At 40.6% G+C, this 20634-nt stretch overlaps 1 protein-coding gene across 1 annotated transcript in view; it reads left to right on the forward strand.

The window, feature by feature from the left end:
* The first annotated feature begins 287 nt into the window (after positions 1-287).
* PLEKHH1 (pleckstrin homology, MyTH4 and FERM domain containing H1) overlaps positions 288-20634 on the forward strand; it is a 53810-nt gene continuing 33463 nt past the window's right edge. Inside the window, 5 exon segments of the mRNA XM_085224986.1 lie at positions 288-921; positions 8071-8246; positions 13739-13801; positions 16627-16776; positions 19903-19986. Of these exon segments, the coding sequence (XP_085081112.1) occupies positions 8121-8246; positions 13739-13801; positions 16627-16776; positions 19903-19986 (423 nt within the window). The 5' untranslated portion in view covers positions 288-921; positions 8071-8120.

Here is a 20634-nt window from a genome sequence, read left to right on the forward strand (position 1 = left end):
AAGAGAATATTCTGTGTGCTGCCAGCTCCCAGTAGAAATGCTTGTATCTCAGGCCGGTGTGTTTGTGTAATCATATGTGAAGTGGGCCAAGTACATGGGGAGGATAACATCCACTGGCCAGGAGAGCTTTCAGGACACTTATTTGGTTTTCATCTCTCCAACATGAACCCATGCCCTGGGGATGCCTGCAGCTCATGAGGGGCTCCAGCTGGAGACTCGGCCACGAAGCAGAGGAGGACAGAGAGGCGCTGCGGTGGCCTCAGTGCCAGCGCGCCTCTTGGCCACCGCTGCGTGAGGAGCTTAGAGCAGCAGCGGGAGACGGGGCTCGCCTCACCCACAGAACACTGCTGCGCCTCGGGGCTGTGGATGGTTTGGGAGCACTGGCTTTAAAAGCAGAGAGATGACTACAAGGGGAATCCCACGTGCCGAAGAGGGCGCTCGCAGCGGGTGTGTTCCAGCAACTTTTGCCGTTGTCCTACGGCACAACAAGATGGCCGTCCAGCCGGGGCAGCCCCGAGGGGACGGCCGAGAGGAGCCCGGCCTGGGATGCCCCGCCGGTACCGGCACGCTCTAGCACATTCTATCTCAGCGGCAGCTCCCGAGGGTAGTGGGAAGGGCGGTCGGTCCCGTCAGGAGCAGAGCGGCTGCGACTCCTCTCCCCGGGTCCGCCCCGTCCCCCGCGGCAGGCTGCCCGTCCCACCTGCCCCACCGCCGAACCCGAGAAGGGGTTAAAGCCCGTGGCGGGTGATGTCAGTTCCTGCGCTTCTCTGAAGGGCTGGCTCTGATATTTGAGCCGGTCTCTCCCGCTCGAAGGAGAACGGCGAAGTGCTGAATGGGACAGAAGTCGCGTCGGGCACCTGCCTGCACCCGACGGCGGCTCTGCCGCTGCCCTGCGCTCGAGCGAGCCCCGCGCCGGGCAAGGTGAGCTCGGGAAGGAGCAGCCTGGGCCCCGTCGCTGCCGCAGGGCAGCCCTCGGGTGGGGAGAGGGAGGTGGAGGTCCAGCGGGTCGGTCCGTGCGGAGCTGGCGGAGCTGCCCGCCTGCAGTTGAGCGGAGCGGGGTTGCGGTCAGGAACGACGGCTCTGGAGGGAGATGCAGCCCGAGATCAGCTATACCTGCGTCCTGCCGTCTGCTCGGGCTTTATGGTAAGCCCCGGTGTGCAGGGCGAGATCTCGGCAGCAGAATGCGAGAGCCGTGAGCCCTCTTCCAGCCTTGTGACATTTCTGTTCAAGCCACCTTGCGCTCACGGAGAGAGATTTTATTTTTTCCCCTTTGCCAAACGTTTCCCAGTGTACAGCAAGCCCTACCTGCATTTTGTCACCGTGCTTTCTCTGTGCATTCCAAGCCACTGTAGCGAGTGGAAAAAGAGTCTGTGGCTGAACAGATCCAGTGGCCTCGGGGTTAAAAACGTGGGAGTGAAGTTGGCTGTGAGGTGAAAAACAAGGAGGAGAAGAGCTGGGTTTTGCCGGCTGCCCATACCGCTGCCTGCTGCCTGTCTAGAGCAGCAACATAGGAGGAAATCTTCCCGTTCGGTGTTACCTCTGTCATGTTTCTGACGATTCCTTTTTGTACCAAGGTGGTAGCAGACCACGATTTGGCTCTGATGTTCAGGCAGATTCTGGTGCTTTTTTCCAGCAAGTGCTAAGAACTGTGTTCCTTCTGCACTGGGTTCCCCATGGCAGCCCAAGGAAGCTATTTCCTTAGCTGCCCAAGCACCTGCGTCTGCAATATGGAAATGGTGCTTTGCTTCTCTCATTGTTTGCATAGACTGAACGAGCTGCAAACACTTCACACGTGTATATATTGTATATCTGAAAATGTTCATCGTAATCGGTTACCTTGGATTCTCAGAAGGTTTTTCAGGTGAAAATATACAAAGTCTGAAGGGCCGCTGGATCCAATGTAGAATTCAGAACTTCTGGGATATTGATTGAATCCAGTCTAGAGAAGAAAACATTACTTTTTGCTAGACATTTTAGCTTCATCAGGATTAAACCCTAGGCACTCAAAGTAAATCCAATTGCATTTCTTTTGGTTATAGCCTTTGGAATAAAACTGTCCCTGATGATCACCAAAACTTTTACATATGGAAGTCAGAACTAGAAGTCTCACATCTGCATTCAGGTTCAGTTGACTTTGTTTCCTGCAAGATTCTAAGAACTGAGAATCTCCTGTTACTTTCACTGTAAGTTGCTTACACTCAACACTCTGAAAATGAAGATGCTCTTCAAGGGGTGCCTGCATTTAAGAATCAAGTTTTGATGATCTCAGCTTTTCTGAATAGTGTGGCTGCTTTCTGTTTCCCACTTTCCCAGAGAAAGTATACTGCACCTGAAAGTATGCTTCCTGACTTCTTCACATGCCAAAGGAAAAAATGTTTTATATAACCACATAAATATTGTTCATAAAACTGTATAAATTCCCTATCTGATTTGAAAATTACCAATATCTGAAGAAAAATCATATCCAAAAACTTAGTGTATCAACATGGTTAAGAGTTCTCAAAAAAAAAAAAAGCAAAACAAAAACTAAATAAAAATAATATGAACTCTCATGCTCAATAGAAAAGATTTCATGTCAGACTGCTAGATTAAAGTTGATACTGTATTTCATAAAGCACAGATTGAATGCTTCTGTTCCAGAGACAAGGTGGGGAGGAGCAGTGTATTCAACAGCAACTGAGAATTCAGAAGTTTGAAGGACAGTTGTAATTTAGCAGATGAAGATAAGTGTGAGGTAGTAGACGTTGTTCCAGAGTGATATGATGTATTTCTCTGAAAAGGTATGGCTTTTACTAGAGAGAAGAAGATTTAAACTGAATCTCTGGTCTTCTGAAATCATTTGATAGGATGACACTTGGGAAAATGATTAGCAAAAGTTGAGAAAATGGGAATTAATAGAAGAATGATAAGATGTGCAAAGAAATGATGGAAAAGAATGTGACACTGTGCTGAAGAGAGGATATTGAAAGGCATTTTATTGGAAGAGTTGAATAGGGTTTAGTAAAGAATGAAGTGAATGCTAATGGCACAAAATAAAATTGTGCATTAGCTGTAGTAACAAAATGTACAGAAAGCCTGGGAGGTCACTGGTTAGAAACAGCAGAGGAGGAAAATGTGTGAATATACCTATTGATCATAGGATAAAAATGGGCCTGCTGAAATTTGAAATAGACTGCAGTACAGAGATCCTTGACCTTGCAGAAATCTGGTGCAGACCTGTGCTTTATTAATTAATCTATTCCAGGATCTCTGTAATGAGATGGGGGGCCGCACTTTTACATCTGGCACTTGTGAAGGCAAGGCTAGCTCCGATTCCTCTGTTCTGATAGTGTTACCTTGTCTGTGGGTGTTGACCACCAGTGCAATATGGTCATAAAAGGCAAATGTGGTCAGGTGTGATATTCTCTAGAATTATTGTCTTCACAGAAAGCTTTGGTGACACATTGTCTTCCAGCTGCAGTTGTGGTCACCTGTGCCTGAAGGGGAGTGAGAAAGACAAAAGCCACCTCTTATATTATGTGCACTGAAGTTGGAACAGGTGCAGAAAGAGGGTGGTAAGTCTTTTAAAAGACTGGAAAAGCTCCTTATCTCTGGCTTTGCAAAATGAATTTTCTAAGGAGAAGCTTTTGATATCTATGAATGTACCAAGGGACAAATATGAGGGAGGGGAGAGAGGTGGGGAATGAGTTAGGCTGAAGGGCAATATTTTGCAAGAATGAACAGGTACAAGCTAGTTATGATTACATTTATGCTGGTAATTACAAGGCGGCTCATTAGAGGGGTGAGGTTTTAGAACAACAGGAATAGCGGGAGCAAAAATGCCTGTGCAGTTCTAGGGAATGGCTACATTTATTTACAAAAGGGATTATGTGATGCCATTGTCCACAGTGAGAGGGAATGAGTCTTACAGACTTGGGACACCTCTCCTAGTCTCAGACTTAGATCTGGGTATTTTAGTTCAGCCAGCAGTTTTGGTCTAGCTGAGGAAGTTACTTCTGCTCTGACATAAACTGTGCAGTAAATCAGGTTCATTGACTATCAGTGGACTTAAACTCTATGAATAAAGACTAAAATATCTTTGTGCCTATATGAAAGAATTCATTTGATAGCTGAAGTGTTACATCCAGAACAGAGGTGCCAATAAAAAGAATTAGTGTTGTAGGATCCTTCCATGACTAGTGCATTTCTTTTGGCTTCAGAATGGCTGATACCTCTAATTGAGATTGAAATCCTACACTCTTGTGAAGTGTGTGAAAGCCTAGTTAAAATGCCTGGCGAGGAACTAGAGATTCTAGTGATTTGCTGGGCTGGACTGTGGAAAAGACAAGTCTATATTTCTATAAGCTGTGTGGGTACTTGTTGAAGAATGCTGATTTTCCTTCCTAGAATTTTTGTTTATTTGTTCCTCGCCCTCTTTTTCACCTCCCAACTCATTGCCTCGAAAAATGCTATTACTGAAGAAAGCTACCTATGTACAAAATAACTAACAGCTAATGTTTGTAGCTAAAGGAGATAAAATGTGTTTTCCTTTATTTATCTACTTGCTTGCTGTTCTGAGTTAAGTGGCCTGCTGCGTTATGTGTACTTATACTATTACATATAATTGGGTAACTTCAAGCTTTCCTACATGCAAAATATAAGCCAGCTGTGCTGGAGAGCAGATACAACCAGAGGGACATCTTGAACATTCTCACCCTACAAAGTCAGATGTACAAGCAGTAAGGCTGAGTGGCTTCATTGCTCTTTCTCAGGTCTTGGCCTGTTGGTTTGGCCCTGGTTCAGGGAAGTTCTGAGTTTGCCTGTGAGCAGGTGATATGTCCCTTTAAGTTTGAGATTCATTGTTCTAATGAAGCTGATGAACTAATAACTGTTTTGGCTTTGCAAATGTTTGTTCTTGTAGTGTTGCACAGCTTGTTGCTGGGCTGTACACATTCATTTGGTATTATAATGTCTGTGAATGCTCAGCCACTTCTCATTTTGATTAAAGGCACTCTCATTATGCACATCTTACATAATCTGTGCCCATTTTAAAACACAATAATACCTCTAAACAGTTACCGAGTAAGAAAATTAAACAACCAGAGCTTTTTCCACTTTGTGGAGTTACAACTCTTGATGTCTTCAACATCTTCAGTTTTGTCTTCAGACATAGCTTGTTCCTAGCTGAGATCTATCTCTTTGTTTTAATGAAGTGCTTGTTTAGATAATCTTCCACTGTCTGTCATCCTCACCTGATGTCTGATGGCTGCGGAGATTGGTTAAAGTGAAATGTTTAAGCTGCAGTAAAAATGATGTTCAGAGCACAGAGACTGTGTTTTCTGTCTCTCACTGCCTGTATTCTGTTACAGTAATGTAAAACAAATGTGGAAACAAAATGCTCTGCATATGATGTTTCAGTCTGAAGACACCCATGTGATGCTTGCAGTCACTAAAGCCTGCTCTCTGTGGCACAGGAACAGTTATAGTAAAGGTGGAGCTTTTGGCATGCTCTAAACCTTAACTTAAATTGTTCAAAATGTTCGAGATAATGGATTTTTTGTCATTGCCCTTCCTCAGACTGGGAAGGATGAAACACGGAAATAAACAGGTCAGCAATAGAATTGACAGTAGTAGAGCATTCAAGTCTGTTGACTCCTTGTGCGATGTCATTTCCAGCAGTGATGATGGAGACAGGCTGTCTCTGGACAAGGCACTTCAGGTAAATTGACCACAAGCTGCTTGCTTGTTTGTGCTGAAGAGATGGACCATCTGTCACAGCAGCACGTGTGAGCAGGAATACGTGGTTCGTCTTGCTGCTGTTGACATGGAGGAAATGAGGGATTGAATGGTGCTGCAAGGGGGGGGGGGGGGGGGGGGGGGGGGGGGAGGAAGGAAAGAGGGCTCTGTGTCCCAAAGCTGCACCGATGCTTTCCTATCTGCATCTTGGAAATCCATGTCACATTCTTTCTCCTTTCTTTTCCCATGAGCCTCATGATCCTGCTGCAGCATCTGTGGTAGCACCCTTGCATTCTTTACCCTTATGTCCACTCTGCTGCTACCACAAAAGTGAATTTATTCCTATCCAGAGATTTTTGCCTCCCCACTTTGGGGGAAGTAGAAAGTGTTAGCTTTTTTCCTGCAAGCTTCTATATGCAGATGCTCAGGTGACCTGAAGTAGGTTTTAGTTTAAAAAGCTGCAACTTCTTTTCTTGGTAACCTGTACACAGAGCAGCAAACAGGCTTTCAGTGCATGGATTCTTTGTGTGTGCTTCTTTCTATCTTTTTCATGAGCAGTCTTGTCCAGCAGTTTGCTTTTCCATTCTTCCGCAAGCTTTGTTTTAGTCAGCAAGTGTTAATAAGGACTTGTAGAAGCTTTTTGCTTTTTTTTTGTCTTTTTGTTGGATAAGGTCTTCTGATATTATTTCACAGTCTGACTGAAAGCATGGAATACACCAGGTTTCTAATGAGAGTTCACTTTCTGCATATTCATAGTTTTCAGATTTTTCTGCTGCCAAAAAAAAAAAAAAAAAAAAAAAAAAAAAAGTACTAGAAATGTATTTAATGGAAAATAATATGAAAGGGCTGTAAACATAGGACCTGTTTTTTGACCGTGGTTAACTTCAAAAGATTTGCCCTCATTCAACCCAGTAGGTTCTTTCCATCTCTTATTTCTGGAATTCAGCATTAAATGTGTACCTGGAGAGTAAAACAGGAACGTGATGTGTACAGAAGAATAATCCGAGTTGAATGCATCTTGAGTAACTGTGTCTAGTGCTTCCAATGTTCAAGGCTTTCTCTTCTACTCTCTGCAGTGCTCAATAACATGAGAGGCATGATTGTGTTGTAAAGGTTTGTATTTTTAACCTGAGTCTTCAATGAGAAAATGTACAAGCTTTCAGGGTTTCATGTTGTGTAACTTTGTTTCTTTTGATTTTTTGTTTATCCCTCTCTGTAGGCAGGTCCTATTGCAGCAACCTCAAACATGCCAAAATGGTGGAGAGGAGTCCTGCCCAGACTTGGGGCTGTTCAAGGCTAGAAAGGTTTATTTTATGATATGACAAAACCTGGATGCCAGCTGGCTGGCAAGGCGAGCATAGATCTTACAAAGCACAGAGAATCTCTAGCTCCTCCTTAGGCCTTGTGTCCAGCTCTGCTGTCAGTGCTGAGCAGTATGTGCACTGCCTTACATTTTCCAGAGAGAAGGACTTGAAAAGTCATTCTGAGACTTAGAACTGATAGGACACCTCACTGTCTCTTCAGAAGGGAAGAGGAATTCTTGAGGTTAACTAAGAATTGGATGCAATTTGTGGACAGTGTTTCTTCATATGTCACATTCTCTTAACAGTCTACATGATGTAAGACACTGGTGTCTCAAATTGGTAATGAGTGAGTTATATTTTAAAAGTTTTATTGACTTGAGAATTTGCAACCATACTGGTACAAAGAAGGTGGGAGGAAAAACACTTTTAGTCCATAGGAAAAGGCTGAGCAGGGCTGTAAGGATGGCAAAATGGCTGTGAAATTTACAGTACGATGCACTAGTAAATTATTTACTCAGTCTAAAGGTAAAAGTTTATTTGAATATTTATCTGTTACCCATTAATGACTGTCTTTTGTATGATTAAATGCTTCAGTATGTTCATCTGTAATATCTGTAGCTGCATGCAGCTGTGCTGCTCTTTCATTTTCTAGATTTCCACCCTCTTCCAAATGCAGCTGTATCTGTGGAAGATATCACTGCTCCCTGGAATTCATCCCTGCTCATCAGCTAGAAACCATCATTCTCTCCCCACTGAGAAGGTGATGAGGGCAAGTTCTCCTGAGTTCACATAATTACCCACATCCTGACCATTAGCAAAGTCAGTGCAAGTTGGTGTACTGTCGTATGATCAGTTTATCCATGACAGCATTAAAAAGAGAAACTTGTGGCAGGGGGCACATCTATAACTTGGGATAGCACCACTTCATAGTCTGCTTGTGGAAGAAATCACCTTTGTTCCCAGTCCTATTGACTAAACTGAGGAAGACTAGCCTAAGGAATGAAAAGTTTGCCAGTTTAAATCTTTGGGTTTTTTCCCTTCTTTTCTCTAGGATTTTTAGAGCACCACAGAAGGTATTCCAGGTGGACAAATAACTTCACAATGGCTGAACTCACAGAGGAGAATGGCAGCTGTATGGACTGGCAAAAGCGATGCCTTGCGTTGGAGTCCCAGCTCTTCAAATTCCGCTTGCAGGCAAGCAAGATCCGAGAGCTGTTAGCTGAGAAGGTGAGAGTGGTGACTTCTTCTTCATTCTGAATTATAGCAGGAAAGCAAAAATTCTCTAAATACTGAACCATCAAGCAAAGTCCTACCTACAGTAGGGATTTCTTTCTAATTTACACTAAGTCATTTTACTTTTCTTCTCTCTTGAGGTACAGAGATGTTACTGTAGTGGAATAAAATAGTGTTAGTGAAAATAAGTAGTTGGACTTGTTCGTTGGAAAATCACCGGATATTCTGACTACTGGAAAACACCATAGTAGCAAGATTCTGGACCTCTAATGTGTGAGGCAGCTACAGAGCAAAGGTGGATTCTTCTAATTATAGTAGTGGGTTTGGCAATAGAAATCTTGTAAGATGAGAAATTATACTGTAAGACTGGACAGTGGTACATGTATTGCCAGAATGTTAGAATAATATTGCATAACCAGTCAAAACATTATGGAGATGCTGAAGATTAGAACTGAGATGCTTTTCAAGATCACAATGTTAGAAACTTGCAAAATATCTCATTTTGAGGCAACTCCTACCAAACTCTTTGAAGTGCTTTATGTGAACTTGCCTGCAATCTTAGGGGAGAGGACTAGCAAAGATTAGAAATTTTGACATAGGTATTTTTGGTGGGGATTTTGTTTTATTTGTTTTGTTTTTGTCTGATTGTTTGTTTTCACCATGGTGTATATTTTCTTTATCTCAGTATAGTTTACATTTCAATTTGAATTCAAGCTTTTTCATTAAGCTCTAATTTGCACATTATCCAAGTTTGTAATTTGCTGTGGAGTTCCTTGTTTCAAAATGTGACTTACAATATTTCAGCCCAGTTAAAGATTATTCAGCCATTCAATCACTGGTGTTAAAGTGAGTACAATTCATTTCAGTCATGCTTTGCTAATAAAGTTGAAATCTTTGTGACTGAGTGCAGTTTACTCTGAATGCTTTTAAGCTATACCTGATGATAGATGTGTTCTAATTCACTTTTGCTCCATTTTGAGTTACGTAACTTCTGCGTATTTAAGCCTGCCTGGTTTGTTTTTGTTTTTCATGTTTTTAAATGACAATTACTTCAGAGGGGAGTGATTTTTATTGTTGCTTTCAGTCTAATTACATTTCCGCTAATGCTTTATACTTCATGTGAGACAGTGATTCCACCTCTCGTGTTGTTTTAAGAAATGCTGCAATTCTAGCACCCTGGTCATCTTTTGAAGGTAGATTTGGAGGTAGACCTTAGATACTGTTTGCCTTTGAGAATGTTAAAAGTAGCTATAAAGTTGATTTAGACAAAAGAGTGTAAGAATCACGTATGGATGTGGTGCAGGTCTGGTAACTGTGCTGTGATATGCAGCACTCCACAGACTCCATAATGCAGGAGAAGTAGCTGTGTGCTTTGTTAACTCTTGACTATCCTCCAGAACACAGAGAAACCTATCTATCAATATTTTGGAGAGCAGAGTTGCCGGGCACCTCTCAGACTGTCTGTTTAGGGATGTCTGTGAGCCACAGCAGAGAACAAAATTGTAATCAGTGATGTGGGGCTGCTCAAGGAAGGGGCCCTATGACAATTAATCCATCCATTTGGTCAAAGCGACATTCTCTCTGTTAAAATTAAGGATCTACTTGGTTCAGTGATCAGGTTACTCTGTAACTACCTGTACAGCACCCTGGTAGGTTCACTTGGAGGGTCAAAAAGCTAGCAGGCTTGCAATTCCCTACTCTGAATGTCATACAGGAAGGGGAGAGCACCAGGGAACATGGGTTAGCTCGTGTCCTCTCCTGACACAGGTAGACTCAAGAACCTAGCGCAGGTGTTCAAGCACATGATGTTCCCACTGAACATAGTTGTTGGCAAATCTCTGTGTCTCAAATTCCCAACTGTTCTGCAATTACTTCCTCAGAGATTTCTTTCTCTTCCGTACAGGCCCCATAGTATGTCAAGGCTCCTGTCCACACTGCATCCTTCTACTCAGATAGGCAGTTATGCAGAACCAAAAAAGATGCATGTATTATGCCTTATAATGCCAATTCCAGGGATTTTTATCATATTCTATAGCAACTGCGATTCTGTTTATAATTGGGTCCATCTGTGAGAATGAAGAAATATAGACATTTTTGAAATTGTACTGCATTTCTTATGAGTTTTGAGGGAAGGTAGAGAATCTCAAGAAATGGACACCATTTGAAACTGTGAGGCCAACTCGTGGTCTCAGGTGCCCCTGAGAACCCCTAATATGGTTTCTAGCAATGGGATATATATATTTTTTTTTCTTGAAATCAAACATGGCTTTGTAAGGAAAGCTACTGATTGAAGGCTTGGAAACCTGATTCCCAACTTTAAATCATTCTTTAAGTAATTTTTGGACTTAAAGGCATATTTTACTATTTTAACTCAAAAAATTAAATTAAAAAAAATCACTCGCAGTACAATGCATGCTAACATTTTAAATCCTTCAGATTCTTAAAATCTGCTTAGACAAAATAATCTAGATCATTGTTCAGAACAAGAAGAATTTAAAACCCAGCAGTTTCACTGCCAGCACCGGAGTTCACATGGCGTGAGCTGCCACGTCAGTAACCTGGGCTCAGCTTTCCAGCAGCACCGCTTGGGTTGGCTCACGCCTGGCTGCAGGTCAGCTGTTAAGGTGCCTCAGCACAGTGCCCCAGGCAGCTCTCTGCTGTCCTCCTGCACTCCCCTAGCATGCAATAGCCCTGGATGCCGACTTGGTGCAGCCATCAGCAGGGGCCCAACGTCTAGGGAATCAGCCAGTTATTTCCATTCTGGCTCCTCTGCTGGTGAGTGACACTGCAAGCTGTTGTCTTGGCAGCACAATGACCTGGTTACAAGTGAGCTCTTGAAGAGAACAAGAGGAAATTGAGGCTGAAACACGCATGAACTTTTTTCTACTTAGTTTTATTTTGCATGTTCTGAGCAGCCAGGAGAGGGAAAGCCTATCTGAATGGCAAATAGAAGGATGTTTTGCAGCTTTTAGAAGGGCCATCTGGCTAGCTTTTACCAGTTTCTGTACTAATTCAATAAAAATGAACACTTAAAAAAGCCTCTTTTGTCTCATGCAATGAGGGCTGTACAAGTGGGCCTGTTTCTCTCTTCATACAAGCTAATGTTTAGGAAAAGAGTTACTTGGATTTGGTTTGCCACTAATTTTTTTGTATGTGAACTGGGTCAAGTTACTGAGTAGCATTTGTCAAATTATAAAGCATTTTGAATGAAAGGACCCATGTAAATAACAAGTATTACTATTAGTTCATTGAGGGATTTGAAAGAGCCTTACAAGCAAGGATGTACTAAAATTTAATGTTCTCCAGGGAGATAGTTGACACCAGGGATGGGTGAAGTAATCATTTTGTGTCTACAAAGAAAAGCAGTGGTTACTTAACAGTTCATAGTAGGGCAACCCAACAACGTAGTAGAGGAAGTTAAGAAAAGTGCAAGTTCATTTAAGGTTACAGAGGGGATTAGGGTGACAGGATGTAATTGATTTGCCTGGAACTTAGCCAGATCATCTTGATTGCACAAGAAGTTTCATAACCCTTTAGTGATCAGGAATGGTCCCAACATACTTAATTCTTTTTATCCTGATCAAGAACCAGGACAACTACTAATAAAAAACAAACTGTCTTGAGGCTGGGACAATAAAGTATTTCTCTTTCTGCCAGAACAATGCTGCCTTTTTAAAATAACTTTAGTCTTTCATGGAAATCTCCCATTGTGAAGAATCCAGTTGTTCATGTATGAGAATAGCCTTTGAGAAAGTCTACAGATTCATCTGAATTGTGCTGAGAACGTAGCTCCCATCAGTTTATGAGAAAACTAGTATAAACTGACTTAAAAGCTACTGTTAGAAACAGCCTTCACTTTCTAAAGTGTATTATGTTTCCAGTTTGCATATGTCTTTCACTGGCACATTTGCTATTACCTGTCTATGGTGACTGCTATTCCAAGACTGACAGAAAAATGCCTTGGGAGACCACTGCTCCTAATGGACAAAGGCTTGTGCCCAGACAACTGCTGCAATGTTAATTGCCTAGAACTCAGTCTCTACCAAGTTTCTCAAATACTCTGTCTTTTTCTATGACTTTGGCTGTCTGGGTAATCTTTTGTAGCATCTCTCTTCTCCTCTGCCAAGGAAGTGTCCTCAATGATGTGGAGATTATCAATGATTTGGGGATTAAGCTCCATTAACTGTGCTGTCCTTGACAGCTATACTGAAAAAAAAAATAATAATAATCAGATAGGTATCATGCTACATGCGGCACTTTCTAACTTCCATGGTGTGCATTTCTTTGCCATGGCTTTTTTTAGTTACGTGATCACTGATGTATCTCTGTGCATATAATTCTGATAAGTTTTTCAGTATCACTTTGCTCTTTTGATCAACATATGAAGAAGAGTCTTGTTGCCATCTAAAGAATGGGAAATGAAAACTTAGGAATACTGACATCTGCCTTCAGGGTAATCAACTCAAGATGAATTAAGTTCCCTTTCCAAAAGCATTGATCTTATTCTAATAGTGTCCAACTTGACTTCTATCCAGGGTCATAAAATGTACCAAAGAGAAGTTCAGTTTCCCTTGTAGTCAAGTTCCCTGCTTGAGGCATGATTCTTTTAATTTACTGAAGCTATTTCTTTCTCATTCTTTCATGAGTAAAACACTAGTAAATGCTGAAAATTCAGTGTAGCTCAGTGGCTGAAACTTAGTGACATTGATATTGCTGGACTAAAATCTGAGACCCATCAAATATGGGAGAGGATGGAAGATGACCTTGCAAACATCAGATGAAATCCTGCTGCTATTTAAAAATAAACACGTGAAGACAGATGCGTGGGGGAGAAAGCTGTACTGTTAAGTTGTTATAATAACACTGAGTGCATCTGTATTTCACAAGTAATGAAGCTATTTGTTTACCTGTAGGATCATGTTTCAGTAGAAGCAATGCTCAGATTAAATACTATTAGTTTGCAAAGTTCTTTAAAATGAAAACTAAAAACATTCATAATCTTATCAGATACAAGTCTAGGATGCTTCTGAAGCTAAACCAAAATATTCATTGATTATAAAGGGACATAATAGAGAACCTGCTATGAGACTTCCAAGGTGTGATTATTTTCTTCACCATCATAAATTTGAGATGAAATGAAAACAGGAAAAAACTGTGAACTGTAGGCAGGCTTCTTGCAGGAACAGCCTATGGCACGTAAATTGTAGAGATGAGGTCAAGAATTTGGGACTATTTTCTTGACCCGTGTAATGAATGATGAAGCTCACTAATGAGGAAACAGTTCCAGTAAATTCAGACTGGGGCAGATGATTGGGAAAGGTCAAAGGCTTTTTTCCCGCGGTCAGAGTTGACCAGTTAACCCAAGAGATGCCAAAAATCTGTGACCTACCTAAGGAATGGAAGGTTTAAATTCTAACAAATGAGTCTCCAGGTGATGATTATTTCTTTTTTCCCCCCTTTTCCTTACTTCTTTGCTGGCTCTGAAGATGCAAGAATTGGAACAGAGAGTGATAGAAGCAGAGCAAAGAGCTGAGGATGCAGAGAAACAGGTAAGATGTTCTCTTACGTTGCTCTGGTGCAAGCTAACTAGGAATTTGCTCTAAACTCCCTCTAGTTTAGCATACAGATAGCACCTCATCAGCACTGTGCTATACTAGGGAACACTGATTTACCACACTAAATGGATATTCAGGTCATATTTCCTGGTCTTTGAGTCTGAACTATGAACAGCTTCCTAAACGTGTCCAGATTAAGTGAAAACCAGTTCTTTATATATGTCACTCTACTTTACAGCCTTTACCTCCTCACTTATGACAGGCACGCTTATTTTAGGAAAAGCTAGGGGATGTAGTACCTCAGGATTAAACTGCAGAGATAAAGCTGTCTGGCAAGTCCTCAGATAACAAATATATCAACAGTACTGGTAGAAAAATGTCTAGAAGTAGAAAAGTTCTGCAGAAGAACCATATAGCATCTCTGCAAAACCAATCAGTTGTTTTAGTCTTTCTTCTCATCAGTAAATGCACTGAATGAGACAGAGAAAAGCAGTAAGAGCAAGATATGATGCACTGTACTATAGCCATTGGAAAATTAGGTGTGTTTTCTAAGCTAGTACTTCTATGTTCCTTGAATAATGGCTAAGGAGACAGAAAGGCTTCAGCTTGTGGACAAAGGATAATATAACTTTAGGAAGCGTACTATTATACAGTCTGCACTGTAAAACACAATTGTATTGTAACACAAGCCAGGAAGGGCGAGATAACTTGGGCTCCTGCATCACTGCATGCAACAGCTAAAGGGAGGCTTTGAAGTGAACCAGCTCCCTCCAGGTGGTCAAAAACTGCAGAACTGAGCATAGAGACAGTGATTAAAGCATAGAACTAAGAACCGTCCAAGATGGTTGGGAATGGCTGTCAAGCATTTTGGCAGTGAAGGACTGAATAGACTGGTATAAGCACTGGGAAACACCACCTCAGAATTAGGAACTTCCATCTGTAAAACATAGTTTTGCAAACCTCCATCAGTTTTGTATTAATGGTGAGATTTCTTTATTCTGACCCACTTAAGTTTAGGAAGGATACTAACTGCATGCTGTTGGCCTCTATTCTAGATCAGCAATTGTCAACCAAGAACAATAATTGTTCATGAGAGTAATATCAGTAAGTTCACACAAAAACAGATGAACAAAGGTAATGTTGACTGTTACTGCATCAGGAATAGTGTCCATGATATAGGAAGATGCAATGACACCACGAAGCAGATGTAGGGAAAGTCAAATCCAGATCAGAGAACGAGCAAAACAGTACTTGACTGGGAAGGAGTAGAAGGGGTACCCTAATGTAAATGAAGGTTCTGTAGCTTTGTATAGGGGAGGTCCCAAAGACCAGCAACCTTCAAAGATATATAGTCTGCCTTTCTAGCACCTTTGGCCCCACATAGAGAAATGTTGCTAGAGACATTCCTTGCTGCTGCCTAGCAGCCAGAAGATACAACAGAATAAGGAGTAGGGCCATTCCTTTCAGCTAACAAATGTATTTCTAATGAATGAGAAGCAGCTTACAAATGAGCGGGCTCTTCATCAAGTGTAAAATCCCTTGTTTTCTTTCACTTCAGGATTCTGAGGGATTGGATTTGTTAATTCAATGGGCTCCCTGAAGCTGCCAACCTCAATTAAAGAAATCACATACTTGCAGTCCCCACTCTGTGCCTTTAGCACAGAGTCAACATTTGGGCATCATACAGAAAGAAGGAGCCATCTTTTTTTTTTTTTTTTTTTAAACTATAATCAGCCTAAACTCTAATGAAAACACATCTGACTCAGCAGGCTTAGTTTTCTGGTTCAGATATTGAGTGCCTACCTTTCTTACTCAGAATGAGGAAGAGGCATTGTGCTTCTCTGCTTAACGTAGAGAGACAGAAGAACAAAACGCAGCTGCCACTATGACATGCAGTCTGTTCAACAGAGCATGAGTAACTCACTAGCACAGGCCCTATGAAGTGCCCATCTTCTGCCTTCCTGGTTCCAAACTCAGGGCAAATTAACAGTACTTGGAACTGGTTATTTTGCAGATTCAGTCTGTCTGGGATGCGCTGGAGTCAGACATCATCTTGTTGTTAAATACTGCATTTAACATTTGAATTAAGCTGGCAGAAATCCACTTTAAGACTGAAAGACTTATAATTCATACATTACGATGAAGTAGTGATAAAAAAAAAGACTGGGATATTGAGAGAGATTGATTTTGAAGAAAGTGAAGTTTACAAAATCAATTAAAAATTTAGAAGGCTCCAGCAGCAGCTGAATTGTAAAGCATTGAAACCTGTCAGTCGTGAGGGAGCACTACATTGTTTATCTTAGCAGGAGAATCACCAAATGTTGGCACTCACAGGAGCTCAAGAGTAGGCACATCTATAAAAATACACTTACCAAATTGCCAGAAGTTACCAAAACAGTATCTTAAGCTGGAGATTATAGAGAGAAGTTGTTCTGGTGTATACTTTGGTGCTGAATGGGGTTAAAAAGCTGGCCATAATAATGCAAAGGAGAAAAATGTGTACCTTGCTTAAATATCTGCATGGACTGTAGTGCCTGCATCTCTCTGACCGATAACATGTAAGTATGTAACAATTCACAGTGTGTTTGTGTTCATTTTTCAGTTTGCATCTGTTACACCTTCTGCAATGCAAACAAATGGACAATATCCTTATCGTAAACAGTATTTAAGGTTTTTTTCTTCCTAATATGACTACAAAAACATGAAATAATAAATATTCTGTGAGTAAGGGTCTTACCACTAAACAAGCAGCTCCTTCATTTGCCTTTTGTTTGTTTGTTTGTTTTGTTTTTTTGTTCTCCCTTTGATTGCCCTTACAGGTCAGAGTTATGGGAGAGGAGATAAAACTAGCCAACATGAAGACTAGTGAATCAAACAGCACTCTGTACAGGAAATATCAAGAGCTCATGGGTACAGTGCAAAGAAAGGAAGATGTGATTAGCAGACTGGAGATACAGTTAGCAAAACAGGTAAAGGCATCTTCTGCATGCAGATTTGTAGACTTCATGAGCTGGAGGGACTTTGTAACACATGGTTCAAAGGTACAGCTTGTCTGTATTACACATTAGCCTCTTGCAGAGGATCTGAAGGTAACTCAAATGATGTCTTCCTCAATGAGATTTTTCTTCTTCCTTTCTCTTTTCAGACAAAAACCTTCATTCAGCCTCAGTCTCTTCATTACAAAAGATTAATAGATATCATTCAAGGACTTATGCTACCGTTGAATCGGTGGTGAGACCCTAAATGCTCATATCTAGTTATGGTATTTGTCTGGCTTCCTAGCGCATAGATTGTTCTACAGATTCATTGTGAGGCCCATCTCTGACTCAGTGTGGGCTGCATCTTGGGAAGGAGCTTTTCCTAGTCTTCAGGGATTCTTTGACATAGTTCTTATCTTGCCAGATGCCTTAAATATAAAAGACAACTTCTTAGCCTTTTCCATTCTCATTTGGTGGATGACAGGAGCTACACTGACAGCAGAAATTTCAGCTCTTGTAAAGGTCTTGGCCCTGTAGTCTGCTTTATAGTATGAGGAATGAAATAATCTTGTATTACTAAGCAAATTACTTTCTTTTTAATGGAAACACCTTATCAGAATTTTACTTGAAAATATTTTGGTGTTTGAGTTGCAGTTTCAATTTAACTAATTGATAAATAATTCAAAAAAATCAAAGTAAATTAATCAATAAATCGAAGTAGATTGGTAAACTGTTAGTACTTACTGAGATCAAGTATAGTGTGTGGAGTCAGGCACCAAGTCTCTGCCTTCAGGTCACTTCCCTGGTCCATCTTACTCAGACACAACATAGATGCAGTTTTTCTTCTGGAAGAAAAACAAGACATTCAGAAGGAGCTACAATAATGATCAAGGTCTAGAAGCAGTCATTGCAATCAAAGATTAAAGAAATTTTGATTTACCCATAAATACAGGGTGTGATTTGATTAAAATAAATAAACACAAGTTGGAAAAGCATTTCTGTTAGTAGAAATCTTTTTATTTCAGCAAAAAGAGGACAATTACAGACAAGTAATGCTCTCTCTGGGTCACTGGTTTAATTTCAAAGTGGAATGAGATGGTGGGAGTTCTGGAAGTTCATTTGGTGCTGTAACGTTGCCATTCTATTTGCTTTCACCAGGTTGGGGAAAGCTGTAGAGTTCACAGTATTAATAAAAGGACACTGAGGTCATGTCTGCACCGCACAATAGCATGGGACATAATGAATCCCTAACTGCTCCTGGATATTCAGGCACAATAACTGCATCTGTGGGTGCTGTGCCTGAGCAAATTGGTTCTGCTTGGAGACAGGGCTTACTAAGCTCTATCACAATGCTGTCATAATGTTGCTAGTCTGGTTTAGGACCCTAAATGAAATACTGGTTTTGTATTTCACTGTGTAGTATAGCAATATTCTGAATCACTTGTCACTTACTTCCTGAATTATTAGGGATTCAAAAGCATAACTATATGATTTTTATTCAGAGGACTATAGTAAATCCACTATATTTGTTTGATCATTTCAGATCAACAGTCATGTATAATGTTATTACTCTAGCAAAGACTGACACCTGATAATTAGGAACACACAGAGCTATGTTCAGAGAGGAAAAAAAAAAAAACAACTAAATAAATCCTCCTCTTGAAGCATGTGATTAGATTACATTTATTTCATTGTGCTCTACTACAAATTTTATCACTGCCCATAGCGTTACCAGGGTTTGTTTAAAGATCAGGAAGCACATTTGAATAAAAGCTTTTAAATGTGCAGCTATGGTGACTAAAAACGTGTAGTGATCAAGAGTGATGCTAAGATGTTGGAAACGTAATGAACTCCATATAATCACAGTAGTTCCAGTAACTGAACTTACGTTCTTCAGGTGTTGTGTTTTGTTTTTTTTTTTTTAAACAAAAAACAAAACAAAACAAAAAACCACACAAGAAAAAAGACATTAACTTCTGTTTTCATAATTGATATTTGTACACATCAGTAAATAAAAGAAAAATTAAATAAAAAATAATAAAAGTCAACATCAACTGCTAACATCAACTATTACTTTTTGTCCATTTAAGGAAAGAAATTAAAGGCTGAATATATCATACAGATTATATTCCCCCTCCCTGCCATGTCTCTAGTACTAGTTTCTCCTTGTAGTCATTTAAATCACAATGTAACAGGAGGTCTTTCTGTGACAGTGCTCCTGATGAACACATAGAGGAGATAAACAGAAGGCTTCAGGTGACAATAGTACCTATCTAGTGCCTTGCAGAATAAATTCTCAGAAAAGGAGAAAAATGCAGCTGAGAAAACACAGCTGCAAAAGTAACATAGTAATGCTGCTCAATCAGATACTCGAGAGAAAAACGTTCATTGTACAAGTCAAAAGTATTTCCATAACACTTCTTCGTAGAATAGAAACTGCTTTCATCAATATGTAAACATACAACTACTTCTACCAACAAAAAACATCCTGGCAGATCTCACTGTTTCAAGATCAGATTCTTAAGCTTTTTAGATCTGTTTACTCATTTTATCTACTTTCTCAAAGAGAACATGGCACATTACTAATAATTTGTTTGTGTTAGTTTCCATCTTATGTCTTTAGTATCCGTACTCTACACAAGTACTTGCAGCAAATGAATTGCTTTTGCTTGCAAGAATTACACTGTTTTATGAATCACGTTCTGGCACTGCTTAATTCTTTATTAACCACAGCCAGCAGGGTGTAATTCGTAGGGTGGGGTGGTGAGAGGAAGGACACTACAGATGCTCAACACTGCAAAACCACCTAAAACAGGAAAATTTGGAAGACTACTTAAAACCATGGGAGCTGGGCAATCATTACGTAAGCTAGGCTTGCTATTTCACAACAGGCTCTTAAAATAATCCTATGAATTTGACTCCAGGGACTACATAAGGTGACTTAAAGAACTTGATTTTCAGTGGTCAGCTAGATAGTAATGTCCAAACAGGGGTTTTAAGTTTTACGTTTATAATAGGATTGTCAGTGAGCAACTCATGCAGTAACCCACTGAGAATACTGATAGTTGTACCAGCCTAATGCATAGAATCCTTTTTTTTTTTTTTTTTTTGGCACAGAAACAACTGAGGACTGAGGAAGCCAAAATCATTCAAGAGAAAGCTGCCAAGATTAAAGAGTGGGTAACATTTAAGCTGAAAGAGGTGAGTCTGCAGCCTGCTACCAAGTTTCAAGGCCTATGGCTAGATGCAGCGGCTGCATTGCCTGTATGCTCTTCTATAGGAACAATAGTTTGAAGACAGTCAGTCTGCCAGAGAGTCTCAGCCTTTTTTCTCCCCAGTGCACACATTCAACTACAGGAATGGAGTCACCCCTGAGGGTTATTTTAATGATTTAGACAAACTATGAATGACTGCTAAGTCACTAGTGCCCAAACACAGGCTCTGTGGAATGTTGTTACATTGACTAAACACAAATAGCTTTTCCACGGTTTTCCTCTAACTCTCCTCTTTTCTGAGATTGCAGTTTCTGTGTTTCTTCCTGACAAAGCAGCTGTAACACAAACATTACTCTTTGTTCTTCCATAGTTTGCCATCCACGACACACTATATCCCTGTTGTTCTACCTAACATTCTTTCATACCTATGCTCTCATGTTTAACCATCCTGTGGACATACATCTTCATTTGGGTGCAATTCAATACTCTTTAGAGCAATGAAAAGCTAGCAATGGGTCATCACTCAGGTTTAAATATGCCTTAGTTGAGTCTATCCAGCCTTTCTTTTTCATTCTAATGGAAAGCCATGCATTTCAGAATTTACGCCAGAAAGAAATAAAAAAATACTTGTTGG

Source organism: Meleagris gallopavo, chromosome 5 (genome assembly GCF_905368555.1).
Source record: "Meleagris gallopavo chromosome 5, MGAL_WU_HG_1.1, whole genome shotgun sequence".
NCBI classification, from domain to species: domain Eukaryota; kingdom Metazoa; phylum Chordata; class Aves; order Galliformes; family Phasianidae; genus Meleagris; species Meleagris gallopavo.